At 35.1% G+C, this 23,342-nt stretch overlaps 1 protein-coding gene across 2 annotated transcripts in view; it reads left to right on the top strand.

Moving 5' to 3' along the window:
* HNRNPLL (heterogeneous nuclear ribonucleoprotein L like) overlaps positions 1-22,096 on the top strand; it is a 42,447-nt gene extending 20,351 nt beyond the window's left edge. For both annotated transcript variants that reach the window (XM_074396096.1, XM_074396090.1), the window contains 10 exons: positions 434-514; positions 1,920-2,021; positions 2,108-2,180; positions 6,714-6,785; positions 12,121-12,338; positions 15,610-15,731; positions 16,199-16,400; positions 17,076-17,133; positions 17,224-17,322; positions 21,376-22,096. In XM_074396096.1, coding sequence (XP_074252197.1) covers positions 434-514; positions 1,920-2,021; positions 2,108-2,180; positions 6,714-6,785; positions 12,121-12,338; positions 15,610-15,731; positions 16,199-16,400; positions 17,076-17,133; positions 17,224-17,322; positions 21,376-21,431 — 1,083 coding nt within the window. In that variant the 3' untranslated portion in view covers positions 21,432-22,096. The remainder of the gene's footprint in view (positions 1-433; positions 515-1,919; positions 2,022-2,107; positions 2,181-6,713; positions 6,786-12,120; positions 12,339-15,609; positions 15,732-16,198; positions 16,401-17,075; positions 17,134-17,223; positions 17,323-21,375) is intronic.
* The last annotated feature ends 1,246 nt before the right edge of the window (positions 22,097-23,342 follow it).

Here is a 23,342-nt window from a genome sequence, read left to right as displayed (position 1 = left end):
GGCTCACGGCTATAATCCTAGTACTTTGGGAGACTGAGGTGGTAGGATTCCTTGAGCTCAGGAGTTTGAGACCAGCATAGGCAACATAGTGAGACTCTGTCTCTACAAAAAATGAAAAATTAACTCATGGTGGTGCATACCTTGAAGTCTCAGGTATTTGGGAGGCTGAGATGGGAGGATCATTTCAGCCTGCGAAGTCAAGGCTGTAGGGAACTGTGATTGAGCCACTGCACTCTATCCTGGGCAGCAGTGTGAGACCCTGTCTTTTAAAAAAAAAAAAGAAAAAAAAAGGTCATAATTAAAAATACTAATTTCATTAATAATTAATAGAAATGACATCTTGACAGTTGATGGTTTTTAGGTAAAACAAAGTATAGCTTTAATGTTTTACCAAATGTAAAGTGTGAAGAAGTCTTGTCTTTTCCCTTCATAGGATGTTTTATATACTGTATGCAACCCTGTTGGAAAAGTGCAACGTATTGTTATATTCAAGAGAAATGGGATACAAGCAATGGTTGAATATCCTTTATTTGTAAATTTTTATTGATGTGTAATTCATATGGATCTTATTTTTTCCGGCTTAACCATTTCTAGACAAGTGGTGTTTACCTTCTTCTCTCACAAAAATCTACCTGACTTAACATTTAAAAAATGAAACTGCAGTACTCATAGGATATTTTACTATTTATGGTAAGAATAACTTGCTACCTGAAAGCAATCTAGTGCTTCCTCTTTATTTAAGCTGTTACATAACACTGTTTGAAGATATATACACTTGTACCATTTTGGAATTTATCCCAAATGAACTTTTCTAACTCCCTCTTAAAATAGTTTGGAAGTACCAAAACTTTAGAGTCAGTAAAATCTTTCTTACCTTTTTTTATTGAGCCTTTTAAATGGTCATGGTTTATGTAAGAGCTACTTCTTTGTTAAATTTGTCATATGTTGAGTAAAAAGAGCAAGTTACAAAATAGTATAGATAGTACACACCCATCTTAAAAAAATAACAATAATAAAGAGAAAATCCCAACCTATGTGTGCATGTGTATGCATAGGAAAAGGTAGGGATATACAGCAAACTCTTTAACAATACTTACTTCTGACAAGGTATTTTTGTTTTTTGTTTGTTTACTTTATATACCTTTGTGATTTGCTTTTTTAAAAATTATAGACTTAAGTAATTTTTTTAAAAACTGATAAAATTTTAGATAAATTATGATAAAACTCTGCCTTATCAAAAATATGTAAAATCATATATTTGTTTTGTGTTATTATTTTTTTTTTGTAATGTTCTTAAAGAGTAAAATATTTTCTGTTTCAAGGTTGCAAGTTTTCCTTTGCTAGGAAATGGGAACATGCTCCATTATGTCTTCTGCTTTCCAATTTACAAAGTACTAATGATGACTTAAAAGAATTAAGGTAGATAGTTTGGTTGTATTATGTTTTCTTTGGCACCCTTGATCTTTTTTTTTTTTTTTTTTGAGATGGAGTTTCGATCTTTGTTGCCTAGGCTGGAGTGCAGTGACAAGATCTTGGCTCACTGCAGCCTCCGCCTCTCAAGTTCAAGTGATTTTCCTGTCTTGGTCTCCGAGTAGCTGGAATTACAGGCACCTGTCACCACGCCTGGCTGATTTTTGTATTTTTGATAGAGACAGGGTTTCACCATGTTGGCTGGGCTGGCCTTGAACTCCTCACCTCAGGTGATCCACCTGCTTTGGCCTCCCAAAGTGTTGGGATTACAGGCGTGAGCCACTGCACCTAGCCACCCTTGATCTTAAAAATAAGTTTTACTAAAATTCATACTGAAATTGGTAAAACATTTACAGAAGTAAAAGCGCTACTTCTGATTATTTTCAGTCCTGTCCTTTGGGAGTGAATAATGATTATCAGATACTTTAAACCAAATTTCCTTAATAGAGCTTATGTTTGAATCAGTCCTTTGTGCCCAGAAAGCTAAAGCAGCACTCAATGGAGCCGATATATATGCTGGATGTTGCACACTAAAAATTGAATATGCACGGGTAAATATTTTTTTCAACAGCCTACCAAAAAAATATTTATTTTTTGGATATACAATTTGAACTTACTTTATTTTCAATCTCAACAGCCAACTCGTCTAAATGTTATTAGGAATGACAATGACAGTTGGGACTACACTAAACCATATTTGGGAAGACGAGGTAGGTATTTTATGCATTTTAGAATGTACTTAATCTGCTGACAAATTCTTATATGCAGTTAGATTCTTTTTTTCCTGAGATGAGCTAGTTAATTCAAATGAAAACCTTGGTGAATGCTTTTGTTGCAAGAGGCCATGTAATGCTGGAAAATAACCTTGAACATTAGTGCCCCCTACTGGTATGTTCTGAGCTACTTATATTTAGTTCAACAAGGAGCCCACACATTCAGGCACGCCCGCAGTTCAAGGACTTGCATTTCTCCAAGCAGCTCTCTCTCTTTGGAGGAGAGGAAACTGATTCAGAATATTCCTTACAAACTGCAGACTTGCACACTGCTTCTCTATGGAAAGGACTTTCCCCCCAAGCTGGACGAGGCATTAAGAAGGATAGAGGACCAGCAGGCTGACTCTACACTTCATCATGCACAACATCGGCATCAGCAAAAAGCCCTCTGAAAAACTCAGACTCGCAATTCACCTTGACTGCATACTGCATGCACCATCACCCCAAGTTTTTAAAGGAGGACACTTAAGAGTACTTCAGAATTGCATGGGATGAACACCATGATAGACTGTGCCCATTTACTCAAGTTGTATGTATATATTGGTCTGATTTCCCTTAAGGTTTCAGTTGTAGAATTTAAGACTTTCCACTAAGGGAAACTAGACTTCATCTGCAATGTTGTAAATCTTAATGCCCATTACTGTAACTGTTTGCAGCTTAGATTCAAATTGTTAATTGGCAAATAACCAGGACCAGTTTATTAATAGGTCTTGGGAATTGATAACGCTCAACCAATCCACACAGATAGTAAAAGTAAAAGGATGAGAAAGGTGCACACTTGCTGCACTTGTTTACTTTTTAAATTTTTTGTTTCTTTCCTCAATTGTGGACATGGAACAGAAATTCTAACATAATGAAAAGGTGCATTATATGTGAAAGACATTCTTCTGTGTGGTTTGATTTTTGTAAAGTGGCTGTTTATAAGTTGTCACTTTTTGTAACAATTTAAGGTTATCACTTATGTCAATTTGTGTAACTAGAAATTTTGACATTTCAAATGTAGGTGAACCATGTCTGTTCAAGGTAGAATATATATAAACTTGATAAATCTGAAAATAAGAGCATTTCATTTGAGATGCATCTTCACCTATAAATGCTAGATTTCATGAGCATAAATTTGACTGATAAAATTGTTCAACTGTGTGGCAATTCTGGAATATACAAATTAAAATGTGGATCTTGTAAAAACAAGGGGGCTGCAGTATTGGCTACATCTTAACTACAATATCAGTGTTTGAACCACAGGTTGGAAAAACTCAAGATAAATATGTCTGTAAAAGTAACTAGAAAAAGATTTTTTGGCATATAAAATATCTTGGGCAGTGGGTACTCTAGTGTGGGTACTCTATAGTGCATGTACTGTAGCAAAAAGAAAAAGAATGTGATGACTGATCTTTTGCATGTTTGCATATTTAGGACTTTTAGGTGATTGGCTTCTTTAACTCTCAATTCCCAGGAAATCATCTTGCCTTATGCATGAAATTGCAAATAGGTGTGTTTTGTAATGCAGCTTTGGCTAGACCCCATGTTTTTCACTACTTATGCAATCTGCTTGGCCTAGGGTTGGTGCAGTTGAAGTCAGTATTAGAAAGCAAATCCTTAGCACTCAAACAACAGGACAAGTGGTTGATGAGAAATCTCTCACTTCTGTCAGTTTGCAGTTATCGACCACTTGGGTTTTGTTTTTTAAAAAAATTTCATTTGAAATAGTTTTGGTTGCATTTTTCTCAGGGTCTCTTAAAACATGTATAGATAATGCTTCTTATTTTAACAGTGTTTACATCTATTCTTTTAAAAGGTCTGAAGTTTACACAAAGCCAGCTTAGGTTAGTTCTTCATACAATTCTAGTCAAATAAGTTTAGAAATGTATAAGGTAGACATGTAAATAGTGAAATGTAATTAAAGCAAGTAAAACAGTTTTAGTTTATGCTTTAAAGGAAAAAAAGTTTTTGTTGTCTAATTTCTTACAGATACTTGTCTTGCAAGATCATAACAGTTTATGTTTTTGTTTCTGTAGAGCTTGTAGCTTGCACTCCATTTGATAGCTGTTGAAACTGTTAGGTTACTATCCCCAAATAAAGACCTTCATAAAATTTTTTCAACCAAAAAAAAGAACTGTTTTAAAAACATAACTTCACTTTTTTCAAAGCCCTTTTCAGCTTGAATTATATTTTAGTGTAAAGAATTCCTAACCAGGACTCCAGGGAACCCCTCCAGAAATCTTAAACAAAACTTGTAGATATAGGTGCATCTTTTAGGGGAGAAGGTCCACAGCTTCCATCAGATCAGTTGACTCTAGGAAAGCTTACCACCATTTAGAAACTAATATATTTAGTGTTTGACTTTCTGCTCACTTCTGTTTTACGCGACCTTATATTAGGTAGTGAATACTTCAAATGAAGTGAATTATTAATGAGAATGTTTGGCTGAAAGATACCTTGGAGATCATCTACTCTGACTCCTTCATTTTATGAATGAAAATTTTGAGTTTCTTCGACTATATAGCAAACTAGTGGTAAAGTTGGAATCACCTGATTCCCAACCCAGTTCTCTTTCCTTTATAATAAAGTGCACTGTTAATTGTATCAATAAAACTGAGTCATGAAGACATTATGGTTGTTTTGGTTTTAACGTTCCTAGGTCAGTTAAGGAATTAGTGTTTGATGGCATATGCTTAAGCAGAGGAACATTGACAGAATGGATTAGTAGACTAGATTGGCTCAAAAGGAGTGAGACTTACATGATGAGAGACGTTAGAAGCCGTGTAGTAGAGTGAATTGTGAATGTTAAGATTGAAGAAGAAATGACTTTGGGGGATTGGGAAGTCATAATAACTTCTCGAACATTTAGAAGAGGTTTTGGACAAAGACTAAGTCTGTAAGGCCCCAAGTGGGGTAGAATATGGGTAGAGGATCAATTTCTATATAATATAAAAATTAATGTTCTCACAATTTAGTACTTAATGGGTAAGCAGAAGCTCTCACAATTTAGTACTTACTGGGTAAGCAGAAGCTAGATGGTCCTAACTGATAGAAATGATGTAAAGAGAATTTTTCCATATTGCCTCAGTCCCTTTCAATGCTGCAATAACTTGGAATAGTGATTAAAACTCTACTTCTCTAGACTGAAGTGAAAATTAAAGTATTTCTCATCTCCCATAAACCTCATTTGTTTAGGTGGCTAAGGATATATGTAAAGCCTCTCTGAATTTTCAAGGAGCAGAATGACCAGAGTCTTAAGATACATATTTTTAAAAATTATATTGGTCTCTGTAATTTGATCACTAAACTTTCTAGAAGTATTATATAATGATTTTTTTTTTTTTTTTTTTTAATGACGGAGTTTCGCTCTTGTTACTCAGGCTGGAGTGCAATGGCATGATCTCGGCTCACCGCAACCTCCACCTCCTGGGTTCAGGCAATTCTCCTGCTTCAGCCTCCCGAGTAGCTGGGATTACAGGCATGTGCCACCATGCCCAGCTAATTTTTTTGTGTTTTTAGTAGAGACGGGGTTTCACCATGTTGACCAGGATGGTCTCAATCTCTTGACTTCGTGATCCACCCGCCTCGGCCTCCCAAAGTGCTGGGATTACAGGCTTGAACCAACGCGCCTGGCTATATAATGATTTTTAAAATTTAGTAACCAACATAGGAGGTGCTATTTTAGAAACCTGTAAGTAATTTTTTTGAAGTCTCTAATTAGATTTGGGAAAATTGGCATGCCTTTTCTGAAAATGTAGCTAGAATAAAAATTATCCTTTAGAGTATTGTAGTATTTTCATCCAATAATGTAGCCCCCTTGGTTAGCTATATCTTGGCATCTTTAAAGTTTGGGGGTTGCTCATAGTCCTGCTTGGTGTTAAGGTCAATAGACAATGACTTACTCATGATATGATACGAGCCAGTGATGTGAACATTTTCAGCTCTCAAGTCAGTAGGTGTTTGTAAATATGTGCATATACATATAAAATACTCTGTGTTTACTGATTGTGAAACCATGTAATACAGGTTGTTGTTGGCTTATGCTGAAACTTCTTGAAAGAAGCCCACTTTGAAAATGTGTTGCTGTTGAAGCTAATAGTATGATTCAGGTACTGTCTTTCAAAAGTACTGCACTTAAAGCTTGTTTTAAAGACATGTATTGGTAAAAACTTCTGTACAATGTCAAATCTAGCATTGTGTACGTTCACTTTCTGAAAAGTATCCATTCTTCCTTAAATTTGAAAGTGTGATTGTATTTAGCCTTTGCCAAAAACATATATTCAAGTGGAATTTGTTAGATAGAATTATTTTTTACACTCTTGGTGTTGTATTTAAATTGGATATGAATGGATGTTTAAAGTTAACCAGGAATCACATTTCTTTTATGAATTGTTGTAATGGGTGTTTTGAATGGGTGTTTCCCATTTGAGAACTCTGTTATGTACTTGGGTCAAAATTGTTAAAACCATGTTTCTACTTTTGTGTCAGATAGAGGAAAGGGTCGCCAGAGACAAGCCATTTTGGGAGAACACCCTTCTTCGTTTAGACATGATGGCTATGGTAAGTTGTCAAGGCAGAAAGAAGGTAGTATAGATGAACTGTTTCACTTTCTGCATTTCTGATGAACCATGGCACATTTCTTGTCTCTATTTTTTCTGCTCATCTGACTCGGTTTATATGGGATCAGTCCCTTATAATGTATTCCCAGGAGTTGTCCAAAATTTGTTTTTTTAGGATATTGATTAAAAAAAAAATCCTTGAGATAAATGAGAGCTACTGGTTGGGGATTAAACACTTTTTTGCCATTATATTTTGGTGTGGTTTTGATTTTTAATGGGTTCTGGCTTGTAAGAGGACCAGAAAGAAGTATTTATTGTTCAGTAAGTGTATTTTCTGTCATTCCAGCAATTAGGAACAGAGGAATTTTGAGTAATAAAAGGCAGAAAGAATAGGGTATTTGTCAAAAAGGAAACATGCTTCTGGTTAGACTCACCTTTTAGTTCTGTAGTTGGTACTTCGGCTTCAGTTAAATTTGTTCATACTTACTCCCCTTTTAAAACTTCTCAGCCTTTACCGCTGTGTTGACAAGATTATGGAACCTAGAATAATGTTTTTCCCCAGGAAAAAGTTAGGTAACATTAGGTATCAAACTGTTGTTCTTATAAGTAGATGTTGAGAATTGCTATTGATAAGACTTTTAACTAGCTGTAAGTTGTTTTAAAATACTATTTAGTTTTTAGTGGTAGTTACTGAATCCACCTATTCTGTGCTTTAAAGTTGAAGTACAATGCTATTAAAAGTGGAAGAAAATAGAAATTGCTATATTATAGTCTTGGGATTGGTCACTGAAAAGCCCCTGGTATTGTCCATTGTCCTAAATGTTTCAAATTGCCTACATTTTTGCTTTAATGACCATTCTTAGCTGTGAGTTTTAGCTTATTTTTTTTTTTCTTGAGATGGAGCCTTGCTCTGTCACCCAGGCTGAAGGGCAGTGGCACAATCTCAGCTCGCCGCAACCTCCACCTTCTGGGTTCAAGCAATTCTCCTGCCTCCACCTCCTGAGTAGCTGGGATTATAGGCACCTGCCACCATGCCTGACTAATTTTTACATTTTTAGTAGAGTAGGGGTTTCACTGTGTTGGCCAGGCTGATCTGAAGTCCTGACGTTGTGATCCATCCACCTTGGCCTCCCAAAGTGCTGGGATTACAGGCGTGAGTCACCGTGCCTGGCCAAGTTTTAGCTTATTTTCTAGTGTGTTTCTTTTGAACTGTAGGAGTGTGCGTGTGTGTATGTATGTATGTATGTGTGCGTGCACGCATCTTCAAGATTCCATAGTCTATAAAGTAGGAAAGATTGAAACCATCTCTGTTTTGTCAAAACAATAATTTCTATAGAATGAAAATCTTACTACAATTGGTTTAGTGAGTGTGTACCTTGATTGTTTTTCTTAGTTGTTCCTGTAACAGAGTAAATTTTTTTTTTTTGAGATAGAGTCTTGCTCTTTCGCCAGGCAGGAGTGCAGTGGCATGAACTCGGCTCACTGCAACCTCCATATCCCGGATTCAAGCAATTCCCCTGCCTCAGCCTCCTGAGTAGCTGGGACTACAGGCGTGTGCCACCATGGCCGGCTAATTTTTTACATTTTAGTAGAGACGGGGTTTCGCCATGGCCAGGATGGTCTCGATATCCTAACGTCATGATCTGCCCACCTCAGCCTCCCAAATTGCTGAGATTACAGGCGTGAGCCACCGCGCCTGGCGTTGTAACAGAGTAAATATTAAACATGGTTGTATGGGTAGTTCTGATCCTGCAGTAAAGAAATATTGAGAGTCTGTTGCACTTTGCATAATGGAGGGTTACAAATAATTTGCTATTATAAGTTTGTAGTATAGTTGCAGAGTCATGGCAGTCAGCTGAAGGCTAAAAACTGGTTAAATATTTTGCCAAAGGGGATTAGAAAAATCCGTGAAAGAATAAATGAAGGACAAAGAACTCTACTGTAGTAGTGTTGAAACAGATTATTTTCTTAGTATAAGTCTGCCTACCTTTATAAAATATTTTACTGAAAAAATTGTATAAACAAAATATGTCATATACCTTACAAGAACTCTTTGAAAAGCCCATTGTGAAATTTTTTGATAGTTATGGTGGGATCGTACAGGGAGGTATCTATTCTGAACTATGTCCATTAGAATATATATGAGGTTAATTCGTTCTACTTTTCTAGGGAGGTAAGAAGAATGGGGTATATGAGGAAAGAGAGTGAATAAAGAGAGGCAGAGAAGAGAAGTAAGATGAGTAATAGGGGAAAAAGCAAAGATGGGGATGTGTGCTAGTGATATTGAGCCTTTTTACAAATATTAGAAATCACAGCCATATCCCTTCAGATCAGCAGTTCACCAAAACAGGTTTACTTGCATTTTGGGATCGCCTTATAGATGTCTTTTCCTTTTCCTATGTGATAATCTATAAGAAAGGGAATAGAAAAAAGTAATTATGGTTTAGGACCTATAGATTCCATCAGATTAAATTTGTTTATTGGTTTATTATAGCGGTATAAAGTCTGTGTGAATCCTCACAATTCTTTAAACTTAATTTGGGAAGCCCAGACTTTTACAAAATGAACTGGTAGAAGCTTTCATAGTTGAACCATGGCAAAAATGGGTATATAGATTTATTTGCTGTAAGCTCAAGAAGAGTTTTTTTTTGTTTGTTTGTTTTTTGTTTTTTTTGAGACGGAGTTTTGCTCTTGTTACCCAGGCTGGAGTGCAATGGCGCAATCTCGGCTCACCGCAACCTCCGCCTCCTGGGTTCAGGCAATTCTCCTGCCTCAGCCTCCTGAGTAGCTGGGATTACAGGCACGTGCCACCATGCCCAGCTAATTTTTTGTATTTTTAGTAGAGATGGGGTTTCACCATGTTGACCAGGATGGTCTCGATCTCTCGACCTCGTGATCCACCCGCCTCGGCCTCCCAAAGTGCTGGGATTACAGGCTTGAGCCACCGCGCCCGGCGAGTTTGTTTTTTAATTACTAGCATCTTTGGATATGGTTTGTGGTTCTTTGGATATGGTTTGTGGACCAAAGATTATAAAGCTTGAAAGATGGAAAATGCCTTCAAAATGTTAATATACCATTTATGTAGCATTTTTCCACATAAGTGACTTTCCTTTTTCTTTTTTTTCTGTGAGACTAAGTCTTGCTCTGTTGCCCAGGCTGGAGTGCAGTGGCACGATCTTGGCTCACCCCAGCCTCCATCTCCTGGGTTCAAGTGATTCTCACGCCTCAGCCTCCCAAGTAGCTGGGATTACAGGCGGGTACCACTGTGCCCGACTAATTTTTTGTATTTTTTTAGTAGAGATGGTGTTTCACCATGCTGGACAGGCTGGTCTTGAACTCATGACCTCAGGTGATCTGCCTGCCTTGGCCTCCCAAATACCTGGGATTATAGGCATGAGCCACTGTGCCCGGCCAAGTGAATTTTTAAAATTTTTTTTTTCCCGCCCCTCCCTAACATTAGTTTTTTTAAACACCCAAACTTTTTGCATTATCAATTTTATATAGAAAACTTTTAAAAGACTTATGATTTTTCTCATCTTAAACAATATAGGTAATAATCTAAATAGTATAGATAAGATAATTTAATAATGTTGGCTCAAAGCCATAATTACAAACATCAGTTACTCTTTTGCACTGATTTTGGTTGTTACTTAGGGCAGTAGATCTCAAAGGTTTTGGACCTTAGCCACTATTCGCAGAGTAAAAGTTTCCACTGCCCATCTACCACGTGTCTTTCTACTGCCCATGAAAAAAAATTAGTGAAGTGTCATCACTGTACAAGCGAATGGTAGGTGTTGGGAAGGCAGTATATTACGTATATGTACTTTTGCATTAGGAATAAGAATGATTGATATTTGAATCTTGGTATATGTATAACAGGCTAAATTAGAAGCCAAAATATGTAATTACTAACCAGTCACTCATATTGATTGTTTTGTTAAACTACCAATTGCCAATAAAAGGATTAGCTGAAATCTATGACCAATTTAAGGAAACACTGATGATGATGCATTGATGAAGTATTCCTCCCTAAAATTGCAGAAATTCACACTGTTTTCATGTGCTTAATGGTAGCGTTACTGTGTTGTTATGAATGGCAGCTGTGATTAGAATACTGAAAATTTGAGTCCATCATAAGCTCTAATAGTATGTTATGAATACCAAAATTTAGTAGTTCTTAGTAACTCAGTAGTAGATAGATGACAGGTGTCTCTTAGTCCTATATACAAGTGCACCTCAGTGGCATAACATACTCTTTACTTCTTGAGAAATGGAGAACGGACTTAGGTTTTTGGATGGTTTTGCACATCAGAGTGACCTTTGCATGTACCCCAGGCGATGCTTCTGTTATAATTAGGAGCACCGAAGATGTGAAGGGTTTCTGTTTCTAAGCTGCATGTCTCCCTCTTAGTTGCTGCTTTTGAGTTCCTCTGCCTTTCTTCTTACTGCTGTAAAATGTGCCCTATGCCTACTTTTAGTGTCAAAGTTTCTCCATCCTCATTTCTTTTTATTCTGTGCTCTAGCTTTATTTTTTGTTACTTCTGTTGTGGATGGGAAAAAACAGATAAAGTTGTTTAAAGCTGCTCTAAAGTTAGCAAGTTGATTCTTAATGAGGATTCTCAGTGTAAGAGACATAGATTTGTGTGTGTGTGTGTGTGTGTATGTGTTTCTGCTAAAATAGTTTTAGATACTCAGAGATTATTTCCTTCTGCGTTCTTGATATTGTTTCAAAAAATGGAAGTTGTAGAGTAATAAGACACCTGTGTGTAGTTGAGGTATTAACTAAATCTAGGTTTTAATTTCCTAAATTAGAATTAGGGGAAAAAGAAGCCAACCTGAAACTATGTAGTAAAATATATTCAAGGAAACAACTTTTCAGTGGAACTGAAGATGTTTTTTGTTGTGTCTGTATAGAGATAGCTTCCTAGATTTTACTGTACATGTAATATTACTACTCCTCCAAAAGACATTGAAAGGTTTATTTTAAAATTTGATGTATAATTTATATACGATGGCCCCAAATTTTACATTCATTTTCTTACCCCCCATAGCCTTTTTTGTTAAACTACCATTTTTTTAAAATATAAACTTAAAGCTTGGTGTATACAGGTATAGGTCAACATGTATTGGATCTGGTACAAATGAATGTAGATTTTACTAATTTTCCTTGGGTTATACTTAAATATTAATACATTTGAGTTTTGTTTGTACATTAAACTTAGCTCTAATGTTAAGTTTATTTTTTGTGTGGTGCAGTATATCTAATAAAGTATTTAGAAACATAACTATATGTATGTGTTTGTTTATTTATTTATTTATTTTGATCATTTTTGTAGGATCCCATGGTCCATTATTGCCTTTACCAAGTCGTTACAGAATGGGCTCTCGAGATACACCTGAGCTTGTTGCCTATCCATTACCGCAGGCTTCTTCCTCTTACATGCATGGAGGAAATCCCTCTGGTTCAGTTGTAATGGTTAGTGGATTACATCAACTAAAAATGAATTGTTCAAGAGTCTTCAACCTATTCTGCTTATATGGAAATATTGAGAAGGTAAGTTTCTCTTTTTATTAGTTTCTTTTGCTAGGATATTCAGTACTAATTCTGAAAAGGCTGCAAATATGTGTCTTCTCCTTGCATCAGGAACATCCATGCTCTTTCAGTAATGACCCCCATATGCTAAAAATCCATTCTATAAGAACTCTGGAAAATGTTTTTTGTTGGTAAATAGGTTGTTGATACTACAAATATTTTTTAAATAACTGATATAAAAAGAAGTCTAAAGCAGTAGTTTAATCAACTACTATCATATGATAGGCATGAAGTCTATGTTTTGGTGCTGTCATTTCAAAGAGATTCTAGCATTTAACATGTTGAAAGAGCAGTTACTTTCATGGAGATATACATAAAAGCAAGCTTCAGAGCCTAGCCAGAAGTCATGAGTTTCAAAAGAGTTTTAGAATTTATACACTTAACTCCTAAAAGCCAGGGTTCATTTAGCTCAATCAGTGTTCCAGACTGACCCACTTTGATAGAATGTGTCCAAAACTGTCCGGAGTTTTACATATTTTGAAGGCCTTTAACAATTTTATCTTTACTTTTTATCAAATAACTGTGGTTTCCCCAAATCTGTGACATTTTATTTATTGATATCTCACAAATATTTTTTATTTGAGATAAATCATTTTTGAAAGAATCATGGAAAATTTAATAGGAAAATGACTGGTAGTCTTAAGTTACCTGTTGTGTGATACACTTGCTAATTTGAGTTTTAGTACTGCAGTAATGTGTTTGTTGTACTGTTGTTTTAAGTGATTTGAGTGTACTTTGCAACAATAAGTACTTACAGCATGTGAGTCACCGTGTGTGGGAGGGGAACATGGCTTGAAAAGTTGGTACATTTAGTTCTTAGTTCATTAATTCTATAGCCTCCTTGATCTAAGGAGGCAACTCTTCAGAATTCTGATACAAGAATTTTGTCAACCATTTGATCACAGTAAAAAAAAAAACAAAAAGGAAACTCCGCATTTGGTTTGGGGGATAAAACATATGGGATACTTTTGCTTAGGTAATTGGTCAAGAATACATGGGATAGGTTTAGTAACATTGGGAGAAGTAGTTCAGATTATTTTCACGCAGACACTTTATCTTAGACCCAAGTGTTAAGTCTAGGGAACTGCACGTTTGATAATTAAATGGGCTTTAATGTGTATTTTAACTTTCTTTATAGAGTATTTTCTTTTTGTGCTTTTCACATACGCAGACAAAATCAGGCAATTTAATCAACATCTTCAGTAGATCTTTGTCTTTTTTGTTATGAACTGTCTCGTAGATTTAGAAACTCAAATTACTTTTTCTAATAAAACAGATTTTCTGTATGTTATTTGACTAATTTTAGTTTCTTTAACTCTACATCTCATAGGTTTTTAAAACATTTTAAATGATATGCTGTGATATGTTGAACTGAAACTATTATAATCCTTTAAAAATCTATATATAGTTAATTTTTTCTAACTTTCTTTAGGAGATTTACCAATACAAGAACTACATAATTAACTTACATAATTAGTCACTATTAGATTTGTAGATAGTCGTTGGATTAAATCAAGGGAGAGGAATTTTGCACATGAGAAGACGAGATTTCAAATAAAGCTGAAAAATCCTGTTATGACTGAGTTTTGTTCAAGTACAGGTGTAGTATATCCTATTAAAATGGGTAGTTGAAGTGATGGAAATAGATACCTTATTGCATTTATTGTGTAAAATACGTTCTCAGTATTCTTTTGAGGTAAATAGATAAGGAAATACGTTCAAGGTGTCATCTGTGCCATTGGTAAAGGAGTCCTCCCTTATCCACAGTTTTGCTTTCAGTTACTCACTGTTAGCTGCTCCAGCAAGAGGTGACTATAGTAAAGTAAGATATTGTGAGAGAGAGAGAGCACCAAGCCTGTGCATGTTCACATCATATTTAATATAGTGGATCATTATAATTTTTCTATTTCATTTTGTTTATTACTGTGCTTAATTTATAAATTAAATTTTATCATAGGTATGTATGTATAGGAAAAAGCATAATGTATATATACTATGCTTATATATAGTATATACTGTGATTAACCTCATATCTATCTATGTGCCTCCCTCCCTCCTTCCCTCCCTCTCTTCCTCTGTTTTAGTACTATCTGCAGTTTTTTGTTTGTTTTTGAGACAAGGTCTTGCTCTATTGCCCAGGCTGGAGTGCAGTGGCACAATCATAGATTACTGCAGCCACTAACTCTTGGGCACAAGCAATCCTGCCTCAGTCTCCTGAGTAGCTGGGACTACAGGTGTGTGCCACCATGTCCAGCTGATTTTTGTATTTTTTTGTAGAGATGGGGGTCTCACTGTGTTGCTGGGCTGATCTCAAGCTCCTAGGCTCAAACGAGCATCTCACCTTGGTCTCTCAAAGTATTGGGATTACAGGTGTGACCCACTGCACCACACGTTGTATGCAGTTTCAGGCATCTATTGGGGTTCTTGGAATCTATCCCTCAAAGATAAGGGGGAACTACTGTACTTAATAGCTGCTTAGGGACTTCCCAAGGGCTAAGCCCCATGCTGAATGATTTTTACACCTTCTAACTCTTATAGCATTATATTCTAAAACTGGAAATAGTACAAGAGGATAAGTATGGCGTCTGCCCAAACTGTCCTGAAATAACTTGTATTCCCCTATATTCCACAAGCCTTCCTGTGACCATGCTATTTCAAGGCTGTTTTGTATTATTTCTTATATAACATCTTGTCTTGTTTATTGCATTAACAGAATTCTGCATAGTTTGTAATTATTATTTTGTTTACTTTAAATTTCTGACTTAACTACTAGAATATAAAATTCAAGAAGATAATGTCTGTTAACCTTCACCATTAAATCCCTAGTACCTACCACAGTGCTTATCAAAATATATTAGACACTGAATAAGTATTTGTTGATAGAATAAATATTAATGAGTCCTGCCAGATGTTATTATTTGTATTTTCAGAGACAGTCCATGGCTCAGAGAAGTTAAGTATATTGCCCTCAGATCACACAATTAATACATAGCAGAGTTAGGGTAAGCCTGTGCTGTTCTTCAGTGTGCTATGCAATAGTAGTATAGGTTCCCTTTTAATTGTTGAATTTTGATAAGAGTTAAGGGTATCTTATAACATGGCAGAATATAGTTAAGATTCCAGGTGATCTTCTGTATTTTGCTTTAACCACTTAGGTCATATTGTCTTTTAAAAAATCTGTTACTGTAAAAGGGAATTAAATGGTCACTTTTTCGGGATTTTGTGTTTACAGGTAAAATTTATGAAGACCATTCCTGGTACAGCACTGGTAGAAATGGGTGATGAGTATGCTGTAGAAAGAGCTGTCACACACCTTAATAATGTCAAATTATTTGGGAAAAGACTTAATGTTTGGTAATTATCTATCTTAAGTGATAAATTTTAAAAAATATTTAAAAATCCTTGTCCTTTGTATTAGGGACAGTAATGTCAACCTGAGAACATTTTAATGTAACTGAGGGCATATCTGAAACAACAGCTGTAGTATTGTTATTTTAGACAAGGGTTGGGGTCGTGTCACTCAGATTTTGCTTAGCTGTACCTGCTTTTTAGTCTTATGATGATAAAACATGTTAAAATGGGCCAGTTTTTATGTTAAAGTTTTCTAATATGAGAATATGTTTGATAGATTTTTCTTTCTAATTGATGCCTAAACTACAAGAGTGATTGATTATAACCCATACTAAATCCTCTATTTAAATAGCTCTACATAACGACTTTTTTGGTTAAGATTTATGCAAGCAAAATATATTAGCATTCTGAGACTACTTGCTTTTTATCTAACAAGGTGTTTTTGTATATCTTTTCTTTTCAATCTTTAGCGTGTCTAAACAACATTCAGTTGTTCCAAGTCAAATATTTGAGCTGGAGGATGGTACGAGTAGCTACAAAGATTTTGCAATGAGCAAAAATAATCGCTTTACAAGTGCTGGCCAAGCATCTAAGAATATAATCCAGCCACCCTCCTGTGTTTTGCATTATTATAATGTTCCATTGTGTGTCACAGAAGAGACCTTCACAAAGGTAGGCACTGAAATACAAATGTGTGTAAAATGTCGCTGTTTCCTATTTTAAAATATATCTTCACTTCATTTTGAAGTCTTCTTGCTCATTCTTTTGCTTTTGGTCTACTAGTATTTTATTTACTGAGTACTTGATAGTTTATTCTTTGACCATTGTACTTTTCTGGCCTCCATTCCTCGCTGGTCTTTGTTGATTTATGGCTCAATCCTTTTGAGAGTTGGATTTAGAATGAAGTAGTCTTACTCCAGCATAAAGAAAGTTATTTAAAGAATCATGTTTTTAAATCTCACCCATAACAAAATTTTAAATATCTCAGTCTAACTTAGAATATTCTAAGTAGGAACTGTTAGAAATACTTCAGTTAAGAAATGATTTTCTGGAACTCTACTCCCTACCTTAGGTACTGGATAAATCCTGGTCAACTCTGAGAATATGTATTTCAGTTAACAAATCTGTGGTTTTATTGTACGGCACAAAGTTACCTTACATAGTTTATAGAATTTTACTATTTTTGTTTGATTTCTCATACAGCTTGATATTAATCTAAAAACATGCTTGATTTAATCCATTCATTTCAGAATCAAAACTTAAATTCTGCTATAAAGTTTACTTTCTATATAAAAGTGGGATATTATTCTGGCTATATTTTTAATGAAGTTTTACCTTCTTTGGCAGTTGTGTAATGACCATGAAGTTCTTACCTTCATCAAATATAAAGTGTTTGATGCGAAACGTAAGTGAACAAGTCCTTCTTTAAAATTTTCTGGTGAAGTTGGTTATAAGCAAGTCACAACTGAGTTTGTGTTTCTTTGTTTTGTTTTAGCTTCAGCCAAAACACTTTCTGGGCTATTAGAATGGGAGTGCAAAACTGATGCAGTAGAAGCCCTTACGGCACTGAATCACTATCAGATAAGAGTCCCAAGTAAGTAAAATGCTTTATTTGTGTCAGAATTATTTAGTGGGGGTTACCTTCACAGAAACATTCACAGTAACATACAATAACACTTAATAGGTTTCTTTACAAATACAGATAAAGGCCAGGCGCGGTGGCTGACACCTGTAATGCCAGCACTCTGGGAGGCCAAGGCGGGCAGATCATGAGGTCAGGAGTTCAAGACCAGTCTGGCCAACATGGTGAAACCTCGTCTCTAATAAAAATACAAAATTTAGCCAGATGTGGTGGTGCGTGTCTGTAATCCCAGCTACTCAGGAGGCTGAGGCAAGAGAATCACTTGAACCCAGGAGGTGGAGGTTGTAGTTAGCAGAGATGGCACCACTGCACTCCAGCTTGGGTGACAGAGTGAGACTCCATCTCAAAAAAAAAAAATGTGTATATATATATAAACAGATAAATACAAAGAAAAAGAGACATTAATTCGTGTGTTAGTTATCTATTGCTGTATAACAAATTGCCATAAAATTTAGCATCTTAAAACAGCAGATATTTATTATCTTACTGTTTCTGAGGGTTAATATTCTGGGCACATTTCAGTTGGCTGGTTCAGGCTTAGGATCTCCAATGAAGTTGCAGTCAAAGTGTTGTCTCAAGTCTGCAGTAATCTCAGGGCTTGATTGAAGCCAGAAGATCCACCTCCAAGCTCACTCATGTGGTTGTGTGCTGGCTGTTAAGCCACATTGGTCTTTTCATGGCAGCTGATTGCTCTCTGAGTGAGTGATCCAAGAGATAAATCAGCAGTGTTTTTATAACCTAACATTGGAAGTGGCATGCCATCACTGAAATAATTTTTTTGGTCACAGAGACCAGCCATAGTACAGTGAGTGTAGGAGGGAACTATACAAGGGTGGAGTACCAGGAGGTTGGAATCACCTTCAGGCTAGCTTCTACAATCTCTGTTTATCATTTTAGAGGAAAACAGTGCATACATATGGTTAGAAAACTCAGACAATAAATAAAGGTACAAAATGAAAAGTTAAAGCTTTCTATGACCTCTAACCTTTTGTTTCATCCTTTTTTTAAATTCCCTGGTGTGTATATTTAATTATATATATTTTTAAAACTTGGCCAAGTGCTGTGGCTCATGCCTATAATCCAGCACTTTGGAAGGCCAAGGTGTGTAGATCATTTGGAGTTTGAGACCAGCCTGGCCAATGTGGCAAAACCCTGTCTTTACTAAAAATAAAAAAATATAAAAAAAATAAAAAAATTAGCTGGGTGTGATGGCACACACCTATAGTTCCAGCTACTGAGGAGGCTGAGGCAGGAGAATCACTTGAACCTGGGAGATGGAGGTTGCAGTGAACCAAGATTGTGCCAATGCACTCTATCCTGGGTGACAGAGCAAGACTCTGTCTCAAAGAAACAAAATCAAAAAAATAAAAACTTAAACAAAGTGATTTTTTTTGTACATACTTTCCTGTGTCTTGCTGTTTCAATATATCTTAGAGCAATTTCTATATTGGCACGTACAAAGCTGCTTTTTTTTTTTTTTTAATTAAGTTCTGGGGTACATGTGTATAACATGCAGGTTTGTTGCATAGGTCACCCCATCATCTACATTAAGTTTTTCTCCTAATGCTATCCCTTCCCTATCCTTCACCCCTAACAAAGCTGCTGCTTTTAAGCATTTTCAGGATAGCTATTCATAGTTGAGATGTGTCACAGTTTGGCTTATTTACCCATCTCCCTACTGATGAATATTCTGGTCGCTTCTGTTTGTTTTTTCTATTATTGTAATAAATATGTTTATGTTGCACTTTTTTATTTAAAAAACTTTAAATTTTTTACTATACTTTTTAAAAAATGGAGACAAGGTCTCACTGTATTGCCCAGGCTGGTCTTGAACTCCTGAGCTCAAGTGATTCTCCTGCCTCAGCCTCCCAAAGTGCTAGGATTATAGATGTGAGCAACCATGACCAGTCAATAGTTGCACTTTCTAATGTGTATTTATAGGGCAGTTTAATGTAGGGCATAAAAGTTTAATTAGGTAAAATGTTGCTGGATTGTACTTTATAAAGTTTGCACCAGTTTACATTACCACCTTTGATATATGAAAGGGCTCATTGCTTAACACTCTCAGCAACATTGAGTGTTGTCAGACATTCAATTTCTACCATTATGATAGATGAAAAATGGTATTCCATTGTGTTAATTTGTGTCAAGTGAAATTGTCACCGTGTTTATTTGTTGTCTCCAGTAATAGTTACAATGGCCTCTTTTTTACCATGCAAGAAAACTCAAGTTTACATTTTGAAACTTTGTGCTGTGTCATTTACTTTGATCCTGGATCTAAAGGATATTACAACTTTATTTATTTATTTTTTAATAATAGGGGAAAATTACTTTATTGGGTTTGGTGATAAATGATGGTTTAAAAAAGAAAAAAACTGATTTATAGTTGGAAAAACATCTGAAATTTGCTTTAAAATATTCTAGCTTTTAAAACTATGTATGAAAGGTAGGTAGACAAAGTAAGACTGCCAGATAGTGACAATTATTGAACATTTCTTAATAAGTTAAGTAAGAACCACTTTTTTTTTTTCTCCTTCTGAGGCAGGGTCTTGCTCATTTCCTAGGCTAGAATAATGCAGTGGTGCAGTCACGGCCCACTGCAGCCTCAACTTCCTTGAGCTCAAGTGATCCTTCTACCTCAGCCTCCTTAATGCCTGGGGCTACAGGCTTGCAACACCATGCCCAGCTTATTGATGTCTATCTTTTTTAATTTTTAATTTTCTTAAATGTTGAGGGACCTGCTGTGTTGCCCAGGCTGGTGGTCTTGAACTCCTGGCCTCAAGCAATCCTCTGGCCTCAGCCTCCCAAGTCGCTGGGATTATAGCACAAACCACGGTGTCAGCTTTCTTCTCATTTTACTTAAAAAAAGGAAATCTTATTAAGTAGTGAATGAGGCTTAATTTTTGAGACAAGTTTTATAAAGCTTTAAAGTTATTTAAAATACATTAAAAATAGTGTATAGATTGTAAACTATTTGGAGACAGGGACAGTTATGCATGTTTTTATCCTTTGTAGTGTCTTGTACACACTTATTGATACATATGCTTTTTCTCTTATAGGAATTTTTTTCTTTAATGAACTATTAATACTAAAATTGTGATACATTAAGATAGCAAAACTGGTTCTTTGCTTTGATTTCTTATATATGCAATTGAGGAAGAGCTATTTATGCCAGATCTGAAAAAGGAAAGAAAAATTTATAAAATGGAAAATACTTTTGTGAATTATATCCAGTTTTTTTTTCCAGTAATTTCAAAACTTATATGCTCCATTGATGAACAGAGATTTAATACTAAATTGCATGAAACCTTTGGGATCATAGATGTCTTCATATACATGTCAGTGTTGTCCTACTTCCCAAGCTGTATTTCAATTGGCTTTTATAGAGTTAACCGCTGTCAGTATTTTTGCAATGTGAGCTTTGCTGCTTAATCCTGGTACTATTTATTCTTTAATGATTAATTCTCTAAAAAAATTGAGTACCAGACAGTGTTGAGAACAATAGAAATGTAGCAGTGAACAAAAAGTCCCTGCCCTCATGAACTTGCCTTCTAGTAAATATGAATAAAAATCTTCCCCTTACATAGAAATTTTACTTCCTTTTTTTTTTTTTTTGAGGCAGAGTTTTGCTCTGTCACCCAGGCTGGAGTGCAGTGGTGCAGTCTCAGATAACTGCAGCCTCTGCCTCCCAGGTTCAAGCGATTCTCCTGCATCAGCCCCCTGAATAGGCGAGACTACAGGCGCACACCATCACACCGGCTAATTTTTGTATTTTTAGTAGAGACAGGGTTTCACCTCTTTAGCCAGGCTGGCCTCAAACTCCTGACTTCAGGTGAGCCACCGTGCCTGGCCAATTTTTTTCTTTATATTCCTGCTTTATATTCACCATATTTTTTATGTTTACTATAAAAAGGTGAAATAATTTACTCTGCTACCTCAAGGTGATCTTGAAAGTTTGATAAAGTGAAATATTAACTCTTTTTTTTTTTTTTTAACTTTTTACAGATGGTTCCAATCCCTATACATTGAAGCTTTGCTTTTCTACATCATCCCATTTATAAGAAGAGAAGAGCATGTTAGAATTTATGTTCACCTTTATTACAATTTCAAAGCTACACTTGATTAAAAAATAATCTAAAATGGTTGATCTCATGTTGCCTTGCTTACTTTAAGATCCTGTTCTGTAATAAACATATTTTGCCTTGAGTAAATTTGTTGTAAACTTAAATATTTAATTGTTTTCATTTTAAGATAGAATATCATAATATAGACTATCTACAGCCGCTTTGTAGATTATACAGATATATGATTTCTAACCTTATTACTGTAATTTTTCTTCCACAGTAAAAATATATTTGCATTCTTAATGCTAATTATCTGCAAGTATTTTTCCATTGTGTAAGAGATTAATGCAGGTGAAAGTATTGCATTTTAATATAGAATTCCTATTATATGTTTAGATGTTTATGTTGCAGTTACCCAAACATAACTTGTATTTATTATTTTAATCAAGTTTGAGAATAACATTGCATATGTTGAATTTTAAGTACTACAGATTTAACTGATTTTATATTTCTGAAAGGCTAACAGACATGGATACACTTGTACAGTATGCATTCAAACTTATTTAAATTGGTGTATTTTTTTTTAAGTCACTGTCCATGTGTATTGACATGCCTCTGTTTCTAGTCCAGTTTGGAGATTTTATAAAGTTATATAACAATGAGTTAATGTGTTCATTTTCATTTGTTGCATGTGACTTAAATACATCCAGTATTTGGCATTGAGATTTTAATAGAGGTTATGATTAACAATTCCTCTTATAGAGAATAATGTAGGATCCGTGGATGGGCTTCAGAGAATCTGTGAACCTCCTAAAACTGTATGTAGAAGTTTGGATATTTACATTTTTATTTTTTACTCTTGGATCCATCAGTAATATGTATTTTTCTATATGGTGCAAGATTTAAGGTTCTAATTTTATTTTTATTCCAAACAGATAGCTATTTGTCTCAATACCATTTATTAAACATTCTTTCTCCCACGGGATTTTTTTTTCTTTTAAAAATAATACATCTTATACATAGGCAAATAAGATTTAAGGACCAAACATGCTATTAAGAGACTACAGCACAATTGCTATCAAGTTCACAGCTTTTTTACAATAGAAAAACTATGTGGCCATTTTGTTTTCATCTTTAAAAGAAGGGAGAGTATGTATCATCTACCTAGCATAACTGTAATATCCATAGCTGGCAATAGCAGTTTTGTCATTCTGACACTTTTAAACAAATTTCCAAATGAAAGTTCCATTTAGATCTTTTGTAAAGACTTTATTTTAAATTTTAATGCAAAAAATTCGTTTTAGAAATAGGGCAGGGGTTTAAAATTTTAGAGCTGTTGAATAGAAAGTTTAGGTGGAAACTAAACACACATTTTTATTTGCCCTCATTTTGATGGCAGTGGACCAGCATTTAGCCCTCTAAAAATATAGAAAAAATTAAATTTATTCTAGAAGTATTTTAGACCCTTATCACAGCACCCAGTAAGTTATGCCAAGGGTAACTGTGTGAACTGTATTCTATGCTGGGCTATGTATGTTTATTTGTTGCCAATATAATACTTAAATTTATCTAGCTTTTTAATAAAGTTTTTTTTTTTTCCCTTATAAATACTTTTCTACCTCTGTTGAAAAATTGAAGTATCTTAATCTTGAAAGGTAACTTGTGGTTTATATAATAGTAGTTGTCTACTCCTCTGAAAATTAATGTGGGTTGTCAGAATTTTTAATGCCTAAGATTTTAAGAAATAAAACTGTAGATTTTAAGAAATAAATCTGGCAGGGCTTATTTCATTTAGATTTTCTTTAACTAGTTTTGACTTGTGGAAATGATTTCTATCTGTAAGGCTGTCTCTTCCTCAAAATAAGTGAGTTCATTGGGAGTAAACTAGTTGGTAAGTTGGACCTTGCT

The sequence above is a fragment of the Saimiri boliviensis genome, chromosome 1, assembly GCF_048565385.1.
Source record: "Saimiri boliviensis isolate mSaiBol1 chromosome 1, mSaiBol1.pri, whole genome shotgun sequence".
NCBI classification, from domain to species: Eukaryota; Metazoa; Chordata; class Mammalia; order Primates; family Cebidae; genus Saimiri; species Saimiri boliviensis.
The sequence above is the reverse complement of the archived record's forward strand: the minus strand, read 5'-3'. Positions and strand labels throughout refer to the sequence as shown.